The 22,550-nt window shown below is 35.1% G+C and overlaps 1 protein-coding gene across 1 annotated transcript in view; it reads left to right on the forward strand.

Annotated features, from left to right (window-relative positions):
- The window catches only part of LOC127950483 (GPI-anchor transamidase-like), a 69,086-nt gene that overhangs the window by 40,833 nt on the left and 5,703 nt on the right, over window positions 1-22,550 (forward strand). Inside the window, 4 exon segments of the mRNA XM_052547573.1 lie at window positions 381-499; window positions 1,868-1,978; window positions 4,686-4,858; window positions 13,687-13,762. Of these exon segments, the coding sequence (XP_052403533.1) occupies window positions 381-499; window positions 1,868-1,978; window positions 4,686-4,858; window positions 13,687-13,762 (479 nt within the window).

The following is a 22,550-nucleotide window of genomic DNA, read 5'->3' on the forward strand; positions in this document are numbered from 1 at the left end:
ATCCAATAAATTACTTTTGTGCTTCATTGCTCCCCCATTACACGTCAGGTTCATGCGATTCCAAGCCTCCTCATTCTCTTTTTCTCGCTCGTCAGAGATGGCCAGAAGTGGTTTCTAATTTTTATTATATATTTTATTTTGTGAATGGAGCATTAATGGATGCCAGGTTCTTGGTTACCGTGGCAACGGTTTGCAGAGAGTGCTGTGTTGGTTGTATTGTGAGCATTGCTCAGACGGCATTGAGCCCTGTACTGCAGGTCAGATCTAGCTCTTATTACTTCAGGAACAACTTCAGTTACAAGCGATAGTAGATTATCCAAGCAAAGTGATTTGAATCAGACAAGAATCAACCGGCTCTATAACGGCTTCCTTTCTTTGCGGGTACAACGAGTTGTTGTTCATCATAGACACCTGCCAGGGGGCCTCCATGTATGAGAGGTTTTACTCACCCAACCTCAATGCCCTGGCCAGCAGCCAAGTGGGAGAGGACTCGCTCTCAGTGAGTCGAACCTTCTGATCTTGATCTTCTGCATGTCTGACAGTTAACATTAGTTGTAGCTGTTTGGATATTATTGCAATTCTGCAGAACCTTCGAAAGATGATTGGAGCTTAAATGAAAAAAACTATTCAAAGCAGTTTAGTATATGGTTTACGGATCATTACATAAGATATTTCAGATTTTTTAAGAAATTAATACTTTTGTGAAGCAAAGATTTTAATTAATAAAAGGTGACAGTGAAGACATTTAGTAATGTACCAAAAGATTCTTATTAAAAAATAAATGCTGTTCTTCAGAACTTTTTGTTCATCATCGGATGAGATATTAAACCGAGGTCCTGACTCTCTGTGGTCATTAAAAATCCCAGGATGTCTTTCGAAAAGAGTAGAGGTGTGACCTCGGCATCCTGGCTAAATTCGCCCATTGGCCTCTGACCATCATGGCCTCCTAACAATCCCCATATCTGCTAATTGGCTTCATCACTCCGTCTCCTCTCCATCAGTAAGCTGGTGTGTGGTGGGCGTTCTGGCGCAATATATGGCTGCCGTCGCATCATCCAGGTGGATGCTGCACACTGGTGGTGGATGAGGAGATACCCCCTGTCTATGTAAGTGCTTTGAGTGCCTAGAAAAGCGCTATATAAATGTTATGAATTATTTTTATTATTATTAAAGTTTTCTGAAAAAAATATCTGTTCCCACAGAGATATTAAGCAGCTCAACCATTTTCAACATTGACAATAATAAAGTTTCTTGATCACCAAATCAGTGTATTAGAATGATTTCTTATAGATCATGTGACACTGAAGACTGGAAGATATTACATTTTAAAGTAAAGTAGAATAGTTATTTCAAATTGTAGTAATAGCTCCCAATATTACAGTTTTCACTGTATTTTAATCAGATTAATGCAGTTTTTCAAAAACATAAAACAAAGTTCACCAACGGAATAGTATCTAAACTGTTTCATCAAACCAGCTATGTGAGCATTGTTAATCTTGTTAATGACATTATTGATGGATAATGATTCTGAAGGGTTTATTACTGATTTTGTTTACTATAATAAAGATAAGGCAGAAAAATATGTACAGTGTCATGGCAATAATTTTAATTAAAACATAAAGTTTTTTTACAAGGAAATATTTATGTAGACATTTTTTAAATGCTTCAAAATTTGGTAAAAAGTAAAAACTATATATTGTTTAATTTAGTCACACTGGACATGGTGTGAACAGGCTATAATACACTAAACTAGACGAGAAGGTCTGGAAACCCTGATTCCCTAGAAAGCCCTGAACATTTATTGTTAATACAGATTTAAAATGATGAATATTTGAATTGGTTTACCTGTATTATTTTGTCCCTACAGCATCAGCCAGACTTGGCAATAGGGGTCCATTTGATGGACAAGTACACCTTCTACTTACTGGAGTTCCTGGAGGAAGTCCACCCCGCTAGCCAGGCCAACATGAACGATTTGGTAAGTGTGTGTGTGTGTTTGTTAGGTGGTTGTTTATAATTCTAGCCAAATTATATGGAGAATGCGAGGTCCTACAGGCGCATTTTCCTTATCCACTAGTACCAATTGAACTTAAAAAGGGTCTGTCACAAAGACATCCTGTCGCCTCAGATGAAAAGAACGGCCTTAGTGGACCACAGGTCTCTTAGCACGTCACTTTAAACAGAGTAGCTAATACAGCTGTAGGTCAGACAGCTTTGAAACAGTCAGGAGGGAGACCTTTTCTCTGAAGGACTGGGTGAGCCTGAGTTTCTCTTCCATTCATCTGAGTGCCACCAACTCCCACAATCCATTTTGATGCCCTCCACATCCTCTCTGCTTGGCACAGTGTTTCCCAGATCAAACAGGTCCAACAACAGCCTCTTTTCTGGCACTTTTTTGTTCCCCTTGCTCTTCTCTCACTCTCTCTCCATTCTACAGGATTAGCAACGATGTTATTGATTTCCCGTGGGAGAAAGAGAGACGTTTGAATGTTGATAGAGACGGGCCACTTGAACTCTCATGAATGATCTCTCGCATGAATGATCTCTCTTTCACTGTCATCAGAAAGATTGCGGAATGTCTTTCTGGCTTTCACTGTGCACTGGGAGTTGTGCTAAAAAATAATGTCCTTTTCGTTTATTTCTGAATTGCATCATGTACGCTCTTAAAACTTGCATCTGAACAGGATGTTCAGTAAATGTTGTTTAGAAGTCATCTCAAGGTTGTAGTTTTTTTTGCTTTTTGATTTAATTTTAATTTTGAAAAAAAAAAAAGTGACAGTAAAGACTTTTATATTGTTGCAAAAGTGTCTCTTTCAAATAGATATTCTTTTGAATTCCCTCTATCCTGAAAAAAATGTCAGCAAAACTGTTTTCAACATAATAATAATAATGTTTTTAATGTACAAACCCAATTCCAAACAAGTTGGGACAAGGAAGGGAATGATTTACAAATCACATAAACTTATTTTTTATTCACAATAGAATATAGATAACATATCAAATGTTGAAAGTGAGACATTTTGATTTACATAATGCCATGAAATTTAAAATCAACTTATTTTCCCCTTAAAATGATACGTTTTCTCAGTTTAAACATTTGATATGTAATCTATGTTGTGTTCTGAATAAAATATTGAAATTTGAACTTCCACATCATTGCATTCTGTTTTTATTCACAATTATTTTATATCATATTAACAGTTATACAATTTATTTTTAATTGTAATAATATTTCACAATATTACTGTTTTTTTTTACTAGATTTTTGATCAAATAAATGCTTTGATGAGAATAAGAGACCTCTTTCAAAACATTTCAAAATCTTTTGAACAGTAGTGTTTAGAGCAGATTTCACATCAATGTTCACTTTTATTATTGTTATTATTATTATTTCCCTGCTAATTAGGCTTAATAAGGTGTTCATAATGCAAACGATGGACTGTGATGTTTTTATTTATAGCTGCTTTTTCTTTTCATAAACATCCAAATAGTCAATAATTTATAAAACTACTTGGTCTTTATTTTTATTTTTTTTGATTCAGCAGTTGCAGCTTATTAATTTAATACGCTTATTTATTGCATTAGTTCTCAAATGATTTAACATGCATTTAATAAACATTTTCAAAGGATCTCTTGATGTTTTCAGTGAATTGTATTAAATGATTCTGATTAGGTAGGCTTGAATCATTTTAAAATATTATTATATTGTCATGTTTACAGAGATGCGGACTAATGAATGCAGTCGTTATTGTAAGAGGATATGCCTCTACACATGTTCCTCTTAAATCAAAAATCTTAGTCCACATTACTGGTCTTACCATGCATTATTCATATGCATAAGCTATTCCAGTAAGGAAAAAAAAAAGTCTCCATTTCCCAGTCATGATCTCGGTACCCAGCAGGTCAAAATTTTCATTCTTTCCACAATCAACTGTAAACTCGCATTCAAGTCTGGCTCCATTCTGATACAGAAAGTCCACCTTTCACAATCCAATCATTTCCCAGTGAATAAAATCAGACAGGATTAAATTTCTTTGAATATTCAGTTCCAGAATGTTCAGTGACATATGCCATATTATGGAAAAGAAAAAATAAATTGTGAATGGTGAATGCAATTTAATGTTGACACACACTGCATTCCAGCTGGACAGGATTTGGTCTTAAAATATTTCATCCTGAGGTCATAGTAAAAAGGATTATTTCGAGTTTAGGGTGGATTAAGAGTAAAAAGTGTTTATATAATGGCTTAAACCTCACAGAATGTGGACACATTGAGAAACAAATGTTTAATCCTTCAGAATGGAATCAGTCTAACATTTTAATGACATTTGTTCCATATTTTTAAAATGAAAATGATTTTGACAGCTTTTACCGGTTGCTTTTTTCATGTCCATGTTTCATCTGCAAGCTGATTTTCTTTAATCTTTATAATCTGTTTTTGTAAGAATTCACAAGATCACATATTAGTGACATTTTCCTGTAAACCATGGCTGAATGTATAGGAACAGAGGTTATTTAAATGGTAACTTTTGTTATTTTTCTTTGTATTCATTTCTGACAGCTGACAGTTCAATTAAACTGCAAATCCATTTGGGAGTGAATGCGCTCTTAGAACTTGGCAACCCGTAATTAATCTCTTTCTCAGTCTCAGTCCTATTTGACTGACAGATGTGTATTTGTTTCAGTTTAAGGTGTGCCCACAGAGTCAGTGTGTGTCCACTCCGGGTAACCGTACTGACCTGTTCCAGAGGAATCCCGGGAGCGTCCTCATCACTGACTTTTTTGGAAGTGTCCGCAAAGTGGAGATCACCAAGGACACTATCAATCTGACATCTTCTGTAAAGCCGACGATACAGAGGTGAGAACACAGTCATTATACTCTAAATGATATTGAGCATTACAGTTTCCTGGAAAAATGCACTGTGTCTTCTGTAGTGAATTGAGTTAATTAGCCCATTCAGTGTTGACTTTGTTGGACAAAAAGCAGGATTGTATATAATTGAGAGCTTAAATACTAATGGACATTAATTTGTGGTATAATGTGTGCATGGCCGAGAATCGTGATAAATTCTGTTACTTGGGACCATGCATTTAAGTGACAAGATTTGACAACAATTTTTTTTCTTCTTTTTTTATGTTAACTGTGGTGGAAAATGATTTGACTCTTAAAGGCATAGTCCACCCTAATAAAAAATAGTATTGTTTACTCACCCTCACGATGACTTTTTTTCTTCGGTGGAGCATTTGTCCATACAGTGAAAGCCAATGGAAACAAAACTGTGGATGGACTGTCCCTTTAATATGGAAGCTTGTTTCTGGATGGTTGAATAGATAGATAGACAGACAGACAGACAGACAGACAGATAGATAGATAGATAGATAGATAGATAGATAGATAGATAGATAGATAGATAGATAGATAGATAGATAGATAGATAGATAGATAGATAGATAGATAGATAGATAGATAGATAGATAGATAGATAGATAGATAGCAATTATATAACAATATAATAATAATAAGAAGAAAATTCTGCCAGATAATTGTCTATTTTCTTCAGTCTGGCATAATTAATGTTTTTTAAATGAGCGTTTAGCGGTTATATCAGCAGCCTTAATTAACCCAGTTTGAATGTTCCAGAGCAAACAGTCTAATTTAATCAAGCATTCGAAGCATTGTGGCTGTTCACTATTAAAAACCTTATTAGTGATATTGACTCCTCTAATGACCCGTTAATGATTTTGCATACTGCTTCACCATGGTTACTGTGATCCTGGCCAAATCGGGTCACACAGGTTTCCAGTAAGATAAATATGACTACTGTTGTTGATAAATACCATTTTACTTTTAATGATAATAAGACTATAAATGGTGAAGTTTGCCTGCTGCAATCCATTTTACTAGCTAAAGATGTTAAATTATAAAGCCATTTTCTTCTAGAAGAGCAATTTCTTTTAAAAAGAAATAAGTTTCAAATCTGTCAGTCTTTTTTTTTTTTTAAACAACCTCATTGTCCTCCCAGTCTAAACATGTTTAGTATACAGTTCTCTCTATGTGAACTTTAGCAAGTAGAATTATTATTATTAAACACCTTTCAGAATCTCACTGTAAATATTGTAGCTACAAAAGGGTCCATCTGCTTCAGGTCCAAACAAAGTGCTCAAATAAAACAAGAGCAAAATGTACAAGAGAGGGGAGGAAAAAAGAAGGAAAGCTTTGTCTCAGATTAGGTCTGTGCTACTGCGGTTGACCCTTTCTGTGGTGGGCTGAAAGGAATATGAAATCCCAATAGAAGCTGGAGTTTGTGAGCTCATACACGGGCTTCTGACCACAGCTACAGTACAGTAACTATTACCTGTGATGTAGATCTGATTCTCTTTACAATTCTGAATATGCCAAATCAGAATACACATGTGATTTTCCTTTCTTTATCCAAAAGATATTTCTGAATATTAAGTTGATTGTTTGTTTTGTTTTTGAATTGTTTATAGTTTTCATCTTACATTAGGATTATTTTTTTTTTTTATTTTTTTTTTTTTATACATTTGATGGATTTCATTTGTATCCAAACCTATACGGAATGTCTTTTCACAGTGTTTTTTTTTTTTTTTTTAATAAGCACAAATAAAAAAAATAATAAAGCACAGTATTAATACTGTTTTACTTTAATATTTACTCTGGAAAGTGATACATGGATTCTCAGTTAAATTAAGGTAAATATATTTTTTAAATAAAGTGTTGGTGCATAATTCTGTCTTAAAGGTATGAGGTTGTAGTTTTGATCATAGTTCCAGGATTTTTTTTTTTTAAATGACACTCTTAAATAACAATTCCCAGGATCCATTTCCCATTTCTTAGGTCACTGTTTTACACAGCTCTACTAATGAACCTTCAGCTTAGCTCAGGTTTAAAATTTCACATTCAGAATGAAGTAATACTATCAAAACCCTTCATACATATCTCAAATCAATCATTGTTCTATAACAATAGCAATGGTTATCAACCAAGGTTGTTTCGTTTGTTTCTGCTGTTACAGTTCACTGCTGTATATGTTACATGGTCTATATACAACATTATTCCTAGTTTACCCTTTTGTATAAATGGCAATGAAATTGAAAAGGCTAACACCATGCAGGAGTTCATGCAATTGTTTTTGTAGTGTTTCATTCTTTATTTTTGAAAGATATTTCAGTATGGTGTTACTGTACAAATGTAGCGAATTGCTGTCTTTTTCAGTTTTGTATTCCAGTATGTTTTGAACGTAAGTTTAACAGTGTTATAAAGTGTGTCAACATGCAAATGTTGATGGTGGTTGTCCAGGAAATAGTTCAGTTTGATGGAGTCATTGAATGCATTTTGTGCCAAAGCCATGATAGCTGATCCACAGTTTAGCCTTTGAAGAAAGCTGTTGTGCTCACTGTGAGAAGAGTTTTGAAAAGTGACCCAAATAATGATAAATGTGTGCTAGAGACTGTAAAAAAAAAAAAAAAAAAAGCATAGCATTTGCATTCATTGTTGTGGAACAAGTCGGCCACGAGATGGCAGTAGTAATCTGAAAGGGAAAAAGGAAGAAATATATTTCAGGTTTTCTGTGCTGTCAAACTAATCTTTAATGCAGTCGGTGTGTGGATAAGACTAGATAAACACCTATTAGATTCCTCAGCATCATAGTGAAGTGAATTAACTTTATCTACTGTAGCTGTATTGGAATAGCAGCAGCACATGATTCAAATCAAATTACATTTAGACCTAAATCTGAATCCTAATTCATCTGAAACTATGGTGCTTCTGACCATAATGCCTGTTTTTCCAAATTATTACTTAAGTAATTATTAATTACTTACAGTTGTCAGGGTTACAAGTCAGATCATGTAAACAGCATTATGCCTTTTTCTAATCTTCATAGCATTTTATTCAATTTATTTGATTGTCACAAAGCAATTTCACAGTATAATAAACAGCAAATTATGAAAAAGCAGCTCTATAGGAGACAATAGTGTGTCAGCTAATTTTTAATTCTAATTTTGAATTAATAACAGGGTCAGTGTTGCGGAGTTCATTTCAACTATAGTTCAGAAGACAACAGTGTCATTATTCAGCTCAAGTCAGGTCTATTAAACCCCAGCATTAAAGCTGCGGTAGGTAACTTTTGACGCTCTAGAGGGTAATAAACAGAACTGCTTGCGTCTTGTGGAAGAACATCGTAGCCGGAACTACTTCTCTCTGTTTATGTCTATGAAGAATCACAAAGGTACTGGGTTAGTCCGCAGCGGTATCCCCGAAGCAATCTAAAATAGTCCGAATATAAACACTTATTATAGGTGCACCCTAGTGATTCAGGACAAGCTAAAAACACGGTTTGGAAAATGGATTCATGGTGTACTCTCTTATTATATACATTTTTCCACATTTTTAACACAAACAAAGTTACGGACCGCAGCTCTGATTGGTTATTTCTTACTGGGAGCGGATGCATTTCTGCAAATGGCAATAGGACCACTGGGAGGAGCCAGAGGAGCTTGATTTTTTTCACAGATTATCTGTCTCATATTCTACTGTCAGGACATAATGACAGTTTTAACAAATATGTAAAAAATATATATATTTTTTTTACAAAAGTTACCTACTGCAGCTTTAACTTATAGTAAAAAGTAGCAAGTGTAGTCTTCCTTTAAAAACTGTAGTGTTCCTTTAAAGAAAGGTCACACTGGATTGTAAATGATGACAGAATATGCCTTTTTGGGTGAATAACCCCTTCAAGGCTTCAGCATAGCAGAACATTGTTTTTCAGTGAGCTTAAAAGCTACACAACTTTTATTTTCCCTCTCCGTGAGACGTCTCTCAGAGCATGACAGTAAAGGCATTACGACACTAAATCTTTCTGCAACTATCCTGTTTTCCACCTCCTTTCCTCCGCAGTCTCTGCTGCTGTATCAGAGGGCTTCCATTAGGTAAATTAAGTTTTACAGAGGAGGCTGGTTTAATAGACTCCCCACTTGTCTTTATGATACGTACAGTACCCACTCTTTACGAGATTGTATTGAAATTCAGGTTTGGCCAAGGTGATGATGTTGACTGCCTAGTGCAGGTCTCAAGTCTCATAGTAATTAAATGTCAGGTGATGTTACCAAATGAAAAATAAATCAGGAGGTGCGGCGCGGGCATAAAGGAAATGAAAGTGTACTCTCAGTACACACTCGCCCTCTGTAGACACCTTCTAATGGTTTTTCTTATAAATTGACCAAAGGAACGTTGATTAAAAGTTCATCCTGTTAGAATAGTTGCAAAACGCAGTGATGGATGTTGAATAATTTTGAGTCCCTTTAAATGATTCATTAGCTTGCATTGGCAGATGTTTTCCGAGATGCTTCAGTGCTTATTAGTGGTGTTTGCTAAGGCAAGTATCATTACTAATGCTCATGCTTACAGTTTTCAACAAGAATCTGAAGGTGCGTTCACACCAACAGCAATTTACAGTGGTAAATCGACAGGAAGGCATTCGTTTTCATTGAGAGTTTCCAATTGCCAGCGGCTTATGCAAGAACGACTGTTGGTGATGCAACAAAGCAGAGCTTCACTTTAAAGTCCTTATGAAGTTGCTACCCACTTTACTTCAATATTGTGATGTATTTCAGAGTAAAACTGAATATTGAATGAATAAATCAGAGTGCAGAGCTTGATTTTTAGCATACCTGAAGTAGACTGATTGTTGGAGGGGTGAGGTTTAGGTTGTCCAACCCAAGCTCAACAGAGAAATGACATTCCAGAAGGGAAGTAAAGATTATGAAGACAGACATTTGTGAAATTAACTTGCGCTGATTAATTGTTTACTGCATGAATAGTAATGTGCAGAAAAGTAAAATTGTAAAGTTTTGATTTCATGAGGACGTTTATGGTTTACGTGACACATCAGTTTAAATATTGTCCATCGGCCAGTGTAGGGTCATTAATGGCCTCGTTTTTACCACTGGTGGCACTAGTCGAACTAGTCGTTTATATATATATATATATATATATATATATATATATATATATATATAAGAAATGTTGAATTGGAGCTGTAGTCCGTAAGTGAAAAATCACTTTGATTGGCTGTTCAGCTTAGGGAAAAGAGAAGAAGCAGACAGAAGTAATGGAAGCATTTAAAAAACAAATTCATATGGGCTTCTCATAATATAAGAGATGCCCTAGTGGTGCATGCACAATCACATACTGTCTAAGTAGGTACTACATTTGAATTTGAACTATGGTTGGGAGATATGGCCAAAAAAATTATCAGGATAAAAGTTTTCATATCAGTTGATATTGATAACTATCATTATACATTTCAAATCTTTATTACCTTATTCCTATATGGTGAAATATATTCTGTATATTCTGTGAAATTATTCTGTAATTCTGTAATTATTAATAATATTAACCACTGGTCTTGCATAGTAGCATACATATCATGATAGCCACATTTAAAAACACACATATAGAACCTCAATATGGTAAAAATGTATACATGGTTTCTAGGTATGTGTATGAAAACCAGTAGTCTAAAGATATTTAATATAAATGCATTAACTCTATAGCTTAATCACATAGAAATACTGAAATACTTTAATACATTTAATTAATGTGTACATAAATAATATCATAACATTTCTTATGATTATCCCACATTTCTGCCACAGTACCATGGTGCACTTAGTGTTACTACAGTAAATCTATGTTAAATGCATCTTTGTGCATAGTGTTTCTCCCGTTTGTCAGTGCCGTTTCAACTGGCTTTAAACTAGTTCGCCGAGTTATTTGTGTTTTTTGCTGAATTCGAGGGCCTCAAACTGGATCTCACAGTGCTGTTTAGTGTTTGCTTGACCCATTTGCTCAAGTAAGCTTGCGCTGCGCAGCATTTAGACTTTGGGCCAAGCGGATAAATTGTCAGTGTGCCATTGTTCAAATGAGTAGCACAGTTTCATTCCTCTTTTGGTGCATAAACATTATATGGAACATGTGGAACATGTTATTGTTTCATCAGAAAAAATGACATCACAATCATTTTCTTTAATGTTTTTTCGCTCAGCCCTAATTCGAACTTACTTAGTAACCGACAAAAAAAGTAACCGATAAAAAAAGGAAGTTCTATATACTGTAGTATTGAATACGGGTAGTATGAAAATAATTCAGACATTTTATAGCCATCATGTTACTATTGTGTGACTTTTAATTGTCAGTTGCCTTACTTCACAGCCATTCATAAATCCTTTCCCGAGGCCTAATGGGACAGTAATGTGTCCATCGAATGCACACTTCAGAATGCGGGCAAAAGTAGTAGGTGTACTTTTCGCCTACTTTTCGCCTCACCTTTTTCGAATACTATGAATTTGTACTATTGAGCCCCTTTCACACTGACATTCCAGCAAATACACGGGTAAAGTGTTCCGCCAATTGTTCCCGGGTCGCTAGATTTTGCACTTTCACACTGCCAGTGATTACCCGGGATATGTGCGTGCTTTCACACACAACCCGCAAAGATCCCGTAACGACACGTGACACCAGGGCGTGACGTATAATGTATGAGTCTAAAATGTTAGGCACGTTATACTTTCACTGAAGCAAGGAACTAACTGATCTCTGCTTCATTACAGTTTGCACATATTTTTTCATCGCGTACGTTGATCATCCTTCAAAACAGCCGGTAAAAGAGTCACGCGATAACGCACGTCATCACTTCTACACGGCGTTAGACCTGGCTTTTGTTCATACAGCGCTTGTCCCTGGTTGAACCCGGCAATGATACTAGGTCCCCGACCCGGGTTCAATGCCAGAATCAATCCCGGGACGTGGTTGCTTTCATTCAGAAGCTGACCCGGCAATGTTCCGGCAATATGCCGGGTCTGACGTGCAGTGTGAAAGGGGCTTTAGAGTAGTAACGTACTACTCTTTTGGTGTACTGTTTTTCACATACTGTGTAGAACTGTATACAATTTCAGATACAGAGTAAGTCTTTTGGTTTCTCTTCTTGAATGATGAATACAGACTACTGCCACCTGCTGGTATGGAGAGTTATTTTCTGCTCACACAGGCACAGAACATACATGCTAATGCTAATTGGCCAATGGATTTAGTTTCTGCGGTCTGATGAAACAGCAATCTGGCTAAAAGGCAGGCAATGTGAGGTGGTGTTCATTTTTGTGGCTTTGATTTGTCTAGACCTTTATTTAAATGCAGTGTGATGTAGCAACAACAATAATGCAGTTGAGTCGAAACCCTGCAGATACTCTGCAACCTCTGTGACAGTAATTGTTGTCTGTAATTAGGCCTAAGTATTACATTTTGTTGTGCAACTTGTCAAATTACATCTTGAACTGTACAGTTTGTTAAAGAGATTCTCAATAAGGATTTGAAGGATGAATCTGACATACTGGTATGCACCTAGGTCTTTGGATCAGAATTTTATAAAGAAGGTAGGCTTTTTTTAACTTGGCCAAGTACGAAAAGACCAAACAACCTCCCAAAATGCCTAAAATCTGATGCATAGCAGCACACACACAAATTATATTATTACTTGAAACAGTGAAAAACGATTTGTTACATTGCTACTGCAATGTTTTTATTACTGTTCCATTGCTCGAGTGTGGATGTTGTAGCCGACAGGCTCACAGTAAATAATGTAGCTGTGCTCTTGTTGCTTTTCCTTTTGCAGTAATTCAAGTCTAGCCATTTGAACTGAGACCAAAAGTGGTTCAATGTGCCTATACCATACACATGGCTAGAATGACAGGCCATTTTGTCAACTAACAGAAAAAAGCATCATCCCGGTAGACCGTGAATTGGTTGCCCAAGTCGCTCATTGAAATACAGGAATGATTTGTCGTCTGAAATGCTGTGCCCAACTATAGATTACCAATTGCCTCTGCTCTCCAGCACATCGTTTTGTTAAACTCCAGTCCTCATTCTTCATGCAAACACTTTTCAGTTTGTTCAGTGAATAGCAAAGACACCTCTAAAATTACCTGCCAATCATCAACCTCATGTAACCCAACGAATATTTAAAATGCTTGATTCATTTTATTTGTCAGCTAACTGTATAGTGTTGCTTCAGCTAACTCTGAATGCATGATTTTCTTGAACAAAATATAGAGATGCATATTATTCAGAGAGAAATTACAGATTCCACAAAAATGTAGTCCAGTGGAATTTCATGGAGGCTTTCTAGCACATTCTCTTTTCTTCCCTCCATTCATTATCAGAAACGATTTGTTTTTGTTTTGGTGCCTTCCACTCCAGATCACTCTCGGCCTCAGTCAGTTGTTGTGTGGAATTGAGGGCTGCATACTGAATTTAATTTCAGCAGCCACTCATGTATGAGGTTGTAGACAGCCGAGCTAAAGCAGACTGTTTCGTCTGGTTCTGAGATTTGCTGGTCTACATGAGGGCCAAAACATCATCCCACCACTCAAACTAACAGACTGTGGGCAGTTGCAGAGAGGATGGCTAAAAGTGGTGAGGCTTTGGCTTCTTCAGCCCACTGCATCGTAATGTAGCTAGATTAGGGGGTGCTTCAATTTTACGGAACACAAAACAAGTCATTTGCTTAGTTTTTACCACAGGCCAAGTCTGAAAACATTACATTTAAAAAGGACTTGTTTTGTCTGTCGTTAATACTGTTATCTATTATTTTGTTTTCTTTTCCTCAGGTCTGGAAGTGGCGATATGCAGATCGAATCGTTGTCGTATGTGGACCAACTTCCAGTGGCTCAAATTATTCATCAGGTAAGACTATAGTTGTTGTTGGAAAGTGTAGATGAGGAAATGGTTGGAAAACAGCAGGATGAGGGTTTAACGGGATGCTTACTGAAACCTGTTAACAACTGAAATATGTATTTGATCAAAGGAGGTGAATCCAAATCACTCACCTAAGCCACAGCTTTTCCTTTTACATATGTAAATTTTATTTTCATTTAATTGCTTTTTTATTAAAATAATAGCGATAATGGGATTTACTGAAGTTAAAGCATTAACCCGTAAAGGGTATTTTAAGATAAAATTGTAGTAAAATGTACTCGAAGTAAATGTGTATGCTTATAAATACAGACCTGCAACAGCGCTTTATAGATAGATGGATAGTTAGATACTGTAGATAATTCATCAAAATGAATAAAAACACAAGGAAATGCAAACACTGAATTTTATGCAAACCTGCAGTACTTCAAAAAATTGTGAAATAGCCCAATCATACTTTATGGATTTAATCTCAGTTTATTAAGTGATTACATATACTAATGTATTTAATTATTGAAATGAGAATGTTGAACTTGCTTCTCTTTAAATAATGCAATCACAGGCATGAATTTACTTTTCCTGATAGAACTCGTATTCATTTCACTCTTGGTCTGAAAGAAACATTCATATGTGTTTTGTTTCTCTTTTTTGCATCTCCTTTGGTGTGAAATAATCTTTATTTATCCTTCATTAACATTAATAATGTTCAATTGCTCCTTCATTTAAATTCATATAAATCTAGCTTTTTTATGTATGAATGTACTTTTATATTCTGAGTTATTTTACCCTGCCATTAAATGACAGGAAAATAGTTAACAAAGCTGCAATGCAGTTTCTAATAGTGCTGCGTAGGGAGTGACTGTAATTTTGACATCTGCTGCCATAATCCATCCCTCTATATAATTGTCCCCTTATCTGGAAAGGAGTGGAAATGCAACAGTATTGTTTTATTTTGCAGTTGTAGCAAATATGAATGCACAATTTGCACATTTGCTATATATCCCGGATTTATAGTAGTTTACTATACTATACTACCTTCCAAGTGTTATTTGCATTAAAATTTACATCTGATTATTTAATCACTGTATTCTCATCCTGGCATTCATGTACTTTCATTAAATATGTTTCTGGCCTTAGAGAGGTCGGAATTAATTTCCAGCATTCACATATCAGCCAAAATCCTTGCAAACCACCTTGGAATGAACCAAATGTTAGAGGCGGACACAGACTATTGATGTACTTCTCCTAAATTTCTGCTTAAATCTAGGACATATTTCAGTATTGCTTTTTCTTTGATACTTCTGAATATTTTCCAGAATGCGATACAGGGATTGTCATATTCAATCGTGACTGAAGGAACACCTGTCAATGTTTTGATACTGTGGTTTTGCCGGCCAAACCCCAGGAGGGCTACAGGATATTGCTAAGGATTCAGGGCTGTCATGATTGATGATATCTAACTGTCATAACGGAGCTTTGCAGATGACATTCATAAATATGTGAATGTTCTATTCAGTGGGGTAATGCAGGAGATATGTAGCGGGATAAGTCGTCCTTCTAGCATTCATTCAGTCTGGAATCTGATGATTGGACGCTCCCTCCCACTGCGTGTGGACTCTATTACTGGCCTCATGCAGGCTACATCAGAATCTTTGATCTCTCTGTATCCATTTCTTTTTTTTTCTTCATTAATTTTTATTAGTGAGAATGTTGAGCTGAGAGTCTCTTTATGGATTCCTTTATTAAAATATTACTTCTGGACAAAATGTCCAAGCATTTGAAATTATTCCATCTGAAGACCAAACGCTGTGATCTCATATGAACTTAACTGGTTAAATATTTTTAAATCCGGTTTTTTTTTTTTTTGCCATTCTCTGTATGTCCAATTTATCATCTTACTTTTGTACATAAATCCACAGTCTTCTTATGAAGTGAACAAAGAGCTGTTCAGGTATAATTTTGGCAGATTTGCTTCAGGTGGATGTTGATTGTGTGCCGCAGTTTTTTATGGGATTAAATTAGACTCAAAATGATTAATAGATGCACGCAAAAATATCAATGTACTACATCAATTTTATACATGTATCTTACGAACCACAAACAAATGCCTTTCAGTTTGATTCGGGATTAAATTATTATACATATACAGACATGTTTGCGATGAATGCGCTAAATGTTCTGTTCTGCATTAACATATCATAAATTGTTCATGCAAAAAGGAATCCATGCATATGTGGATCGGGTGACACGCGTGCATTAATTGACGTCTAGTTCGAGTAGATCTTGTTCAGTTCATTTGGATTTTGAGACTTCATTTTCGAAGTTTTCAGCATTTCAGGTCCCACACACACAAAACTACTAACGAACAAGGCCCAGTGCAATTCATTAACGTGTACACGATTTGTAAAATGTGCGAATGTGCGTCACTACACTGAAACAAATGCTTTTCAACCGGTGTCGGCAGAGTTAAGAATTACATTAATGTGCAGCATTTTGTTCAAATATAGACATATACAAATGTTATAGTTTGTATTAAATTATCATAATTTGCTATTCTGAGTCGATTTTATTTGATTCATTTGACTTTTGAGACTTTCGTTCCGCACTTTAAGCCTTACCCAATCCACACACACACAGCTCGCGATCCACGCTCAGCTGAGCCAAAGAAAAACAGCGACCACTAGATAGCACTACAGCCCCACTCACCTGCGCATTCCATTGTGTATAGTTTCATGAATGTTACATTGTGTTTTCTTGGTTTCTTTTTGGTTTGGCTATTCTCCTCTGCCCATAGAAATACAATAAATATGTTTTATTGAACTTATTCTAACTTGTTCTAACTTAACTTGTCTTAAGACACAGAAAAGCTTATATTAATTTGGCCAAACGAGAAATTAGTGACAATAACCTGCACAATCATTTAATCCCGAATCAAATTGAAAGTCATTTGTTTGTGGTTCGTAAATTGATGTAGTACATTGATATTTTTGCATGGATCTATTAATCATTTTGAGTCTAATTTCATCCCATAGTTTTCTGCAACAGATTCTTGGATTGAGGAAGAAAAAAAATTGTTTTGTAGGGTGCTGTGTAATGAATTGCCAGATATATTAAAATAAAAACCAGCTCTGGGCCACTCCTGCTCTTTTACATATTATTAATGATACTGGGTATGGTAAACCTCACTGTGTCTAATGCTCATACCCCTAACACATTGTCTTAGCAGGGATGATGAAATCTAAGCTACTTTTTGTACCATATCTCCAGCTGCAACCATGAGAAACAGCAAGTAACAGGACATTGTGTTACTAGCTTAGTTTTTGTGGCATTATGCTGGGTGGTCCTGTACAGAAAAACGACATGAATTTTATTGATTTCTAAAATGACACGTGCAGAATCATTTTGCGTAAGTGACATTTACATGTTAAAATCACATGTGAACAATGTGGAAAACATGGGAAACTTAATGTTGTTGTTGTTTTTTTTTTTCTATAAAGGGACTCACTCACAGTGAAAACTTATTGAAAATCATGATGTAAGCCTAACTCTGTAATTAACTTTGGTGTGTAGCTTTCTGCACTATTTCAAAGCAATTTTTAAGAACTATAAAGGCAAAAATCTCAAGACATTACTAGGGATCAGAGTATCATAGAGACTATATGACAGCAGAATTTAATGCAGATGTGCAGTGCTGTGATGCAGGAAATGTTTTGTAAAAATTGGAAAAACTAAATAAATCTAATGCTAAAAAAAATAAGTGTGTGGTTTTCAGGTCAGATTCTCCTGTGGCCCTCATCACAGATAATGAAGGTGTTTTTATTGCTCTGTTTCAAAATAGGTGTTTTAGTTTTATAAGAGCGCTGAAAGGACATCTTTTTTTATCAAGCCAAAGACTTGTCACTTTGCATCACATGGTATAAAGACTTTCAAGAGCCCTTTAGAGTTTATTCACCCACTAATGAGTAGTTACATTTAAACATTCTTGTTATTGTGTTCTTAAAATAGACATTTTAATAATTCTACTCATGTCTCACTATGACTACATAGGAATGTTTCTAAACATTTAAAACAATTACTTATTTGAAAAAAAAAACGTAACTTTTGTTATTATGCTTTCTGCTGGCCTAAGGGATATGCTTTTGTACTTCCCCTGATCAAGATATTCTTAAACCATAGACTGAAAATGGACGTCATTTTTTTCCAATCTCTGTTCAGAATTGATTTACATGTTTAATATGCAGTGTAGCCATAGGCCAGTTCAAGTTTGATGATGACTGATACTTTAAAGTAATTCTTTGCAAGCCAACATCACTTTAAAGTTTTCAGATATTCAGTAGTTTAAGATGTCTTGGATTAATGATCAAAGTTCAGTTAAATAACTCTTAAAATGGACAGATTAAAAGAGCATTTGAGAAGAGCATAGAATTATTTAAGATAGCCAAAGCAATATACACCAAGGATGAATAATTATATTTACAGTTTCTTTGAGACTTTTTAGTTTTAACACCTTTGCACGTAGCAACATCTGCAACATGTTAACTAATCACCTTCAGTCCAGTTGGACCAAGCACTATTTGTGCACCAGACATATAGTAATTAAATTCATTTTCATTGTATTACCATAAATATCCCTTCTTTCTTAGTACATTGTCTTTACTGTAAGCAGTGTTTTTTAAGAAATAAGTCAAATTAATTAATAAAATAAGTAAATAATATTAAGTAATTCTTCAAATGATGATAAATTGAAGGAGAAGAGCATTATAACTCCATGTATATGGATGCGCAGTGAAGTTGAGCTTATTTTCTGCCTTTTAAAGACTCATTCTTATCCCTGGAGCACAGTGGTGGAGTAATGCTGTACAGTCTCAGTAAAGTATGCCAGATATTATAATCAGCTGCATCCTCTACAACTGAGCACTCATAAGTGGCCTGGAGAATTGTGGCAAATATTTACAATTTTATACTGATTTATGGGCTTTGTAACTGATTTAGACTGATTTACTCATCCATGTGAAGAGTTTGGAATAAATTATTATCATTGTTTTTTTTTGTTTTGTTTTTGTTTTTTGGAAAGAAGTCTCTTATGCTCCTTAAAGGTGTCTTTATTGGATGAAAAAAAAGTAATATCCTAAATTATCAATTTAGAAGAACTGCTTTCTATTTTAATATGATTTAGAATATAATTTATCCATTTGATGGCAAATCTGAATTAATCTCAATAGAACTTACTCTAGTTTTCACATGATCCACATGATCACATTATCATTATAGCATGCATATTTGGTACGTAGTTGTTCATTATCAATTGTGCTTAATTATTGATAATTGTTCTTATTGTTATCAATGTTGAAAACATTTGATGTAAATTGATGTTGTTGTTTTTTTTTTGGAAACCGTGATACATTTTTTGGAGTGCTTTGATTATTAGAAAGTTCAAAGTAATCTAGTAGCATTATTGTCTTTACTGTCACTTTTGATCAGTTTATTTTTTCCTTGCTTATTAAATGTTTCAAACAGTGCAGACTGCAAATGCAAATAAACAGTTCTATCTGCGGCCCCAGTTCATTCTTAGTGAAATCCCACGATAAATTTATTTAACTGAAGTTACAGTCCATGTATGAAGTCATAACAGTGGGAAAACTGGACCATAGCCTCATCTTTTCTTTCTAAGAGCACTTGTTAGTCGTGCTGTCTTTTATGTCAACCCGTCTATCTCTGACTGAGGATGAGGTTATCCCCTATGAGCAACGATCGTTCTTGCTTCTAAATCAGGCTTTAAATGTCAGAGACTAATCACAGTGTACTCAGCTGAAGGTGCTTTTCTCCCAACTCAATTACTCTGCTTGTTGCGATGATTTTGCTCTGAGAATGCTTGTCTTCAGCTTTGAATAGTTATTTGTTGGCTTGACAGTTTGATGCTTCAGCGCTATGGCTTTAGGGAATCAAAGCTGAAGGAGGAGGATGCATGGCTGTACTCCTTTTGTCCTTTTTGGCTGGGTTATGAACCAGTCAAACCGAAAATAATTTCTTCACTGAATAGCATGAGGTTTTTATGGCAGAATGCAGTACAATTTCAATGCACAAAGTATGATTTATCAGAGAACTTAAAGGGACAGATAGTTCTCCCAAAAATTTAAACTGGGTCATTTACTCACCCTCATGTCATTCTTAACTTGACTTATTTTATTATGCCATATTGTTAAAGAAGATTTTTTTTTTCAGTGTTCACCAGTTTGTCCATGACCCAAAACTTTCAAGCTTCTAGGTGTGTTCTACCAAAGTCCCTTTCAGGGAAAGTCTGTTCAATCAGCGCTTATGTTTCCAATGCCTCTGGGCAGCTATTTTGGGCATCCAAAAACAAGCCCTTTTAAATGAATAGGGAAATCCTGAAATCTCAAAAACTGCTTGTTGAGATCAGTTAAATTACACGTTTCAAATCACCAACAAAATCTAAAATGAACTGCCCTATAAACTGTGTTCCTTATGCTCAAATAGCATTTTAAAAAAGCTTATTTTTTAGTCTAGACCAGCCAATGCTCATGTGCAGTCATAAGCATGTGTCTCTGAGATGTAGGACTCTATTTTTACAATCTCAGTGCATGGTCTGAAGCGCATGGTGCAGATACATTTAGGGCTTGCACCATCGTGGATTCACTATTTACATGGCGGAATTAGTAATCCTTTCATTTAAAAAATTTGGCATGTTTGTTTGATGCTTTGTTTAAAAAACAGAGTGTAAAGTACTTGTGTTGTGCATCCGCCAATAGGCACATATTTACTAACATGCCTTTTGAATAAAAAAAAATATATAAAAAATACTGTGCCATTTTAGTTGGGCAATGGAGCAATCGTTGAGACCAGCAGGCCCATTGGCGAACAAATGGGTGCAAATGCATTTGCTATTTAATCAACGTGGTGGTGGACTTGAAAATGATACCACAAAACCAGACTTAAGTCACTGGGGTTGGGGTATATTTTTAGCAATAGCCAAACAAACATTGTATGGGTCAAAATTATAGATTTGTCTTTTATGCCAAAAATCATTAGGATATTAAGTAAAGATCATGTTCTATGAAATTTTTTTCTGTAAATTTTCTACCGTTATATATCAAAACTCAATTTTCTTAAAATCATCTAGATTTTTTTGCACTCTCAGATTTTTTTTTTTTTTTCAGATTCCAAATAGTTGTATCTCAGGCCAAATATTGTCAGATCCTAATAAACCATACATCAATGGAAATCTTATTTATTCAGCTTTCAGATAATGTATAAATCTAAATATATATATATATATATATATATATATATATATATATATATATATATATATATATATATATATATATATATATATATTACACTTTTAGACTGGTTTGTGGTCCAGGGTCACAATTATGAACTGTGTCTGTGATTTGACTCATGTTCATCCTCTTAGCAATAGTTATTCTAAAATCCCATTTCTTAAGTGCCTGAAAGGTATAGTTCTCCCAAAAATCTCAGTCCCTCCAGAAAAATGCGGATTATTTTTGTGATTGTTGCAGGCAAAAATCCTTTATTAAAAATTGTGATGGAATATGCAGGTTATTTTTGCAATCTTATGCGATAAAATTGCGGGAACTTGCAAAAACTGCGGTTTGATGAAAAAGAGAAAAAAAGGTTTCAGACCTTAATTAACACATGGCTCAAACTTACAAAGCATTGAGTCAAACAAGTTCTCTAGCTTTACAAAAGGAATATTCAACAACTTCTGTAAAAATGAATACAAATAAAATATACACACAAATATACAAATGCTGTTTTACAGGAATTGCAAAGTGCAATCTCTTACTGCAACATAAATTATTTTACATACTACTAATATACTTACAACTGTAAGGTTTTGGTACTATTCTTTAAAAAAAAAAGTACAATCTTACAACTGTAGAGGTGCATCAACTTCTGAATGAAACTACAACAGTCCACTGTGAAAATGAAAACTAACTGCGTAGCCTCTAACACTGGCCTATCATTCGCCATCCTCGTCCTCATCCCTCTCTCAAAATAATTTGCCCCCATTGTCATGTAACACACCGGGTAACTGCTTCGCGCAGTCTTTTGCGTTTATTTTTGTTGGCAGATGAGAATGATTTGCGTCCTGCACCCTGGTTTCACCGCGGGCTACACAGATGTTGTTCACGACGCGTAATTACGTCACTTCATATGGTTCCCATTGGGAAATAATGGGGATTTACTTGTGTGAAGTAAACACAACATTTTTCAACTTTCTGCTAAGATATATGTGACTTTTTTGCAACAAAAATTATTTTTATTATGAAATCATGCTACCTCCGCATATTTTACTTCCTGAAATCGCCAATTTATGCGGCGAAAGTGCGGCATATTTAAAAAAAAATGCGACCCCCCGCATAAATATGCGGCCCTTGGCTGATTATGCATTAAATCAGGCAATCGCATTATCGCGTTTTTCTGGAGGGACTGAAATCTATTTATGTGATCATGATTGTTTGGCTTGTTAGTCACGTTAGGATAAAAACAAATAAATAAACAATACTATTATTATTATTATTATTATTATTATTATTATTGCTTTTAAAACTCCTGAGGAAAGTCATGAATGATGACATATACTTTGTTACAAAGGAAAAGGTATTCGGTTTTAACAGAACTCAAGTTAAGTACAGATTCCCCAGATATGGAGCAGCTTTACAGAGGTCTTAATCTCCATGGAAACTAATCTTGATACATTTGAAGCAGTGAAGTGAAGTGAAGTGAAGTGAAA

This window comes from Carassius gibelio, chromosome B2 (genome assembly GCF_023724105.1).
Source record: "Carassius gibelio isolate Cgi1373 ecotype wild population from Czech Republic chromosome B2, carGib1.2-hapl.c, whole genome shotgun sequence".
Lineage (NCBI taxonomy): Eukaryota > Metazoa > Chordata > Actinopteri > Cypriniformes > Cyprinidae > Carassius > Carassius gibelio.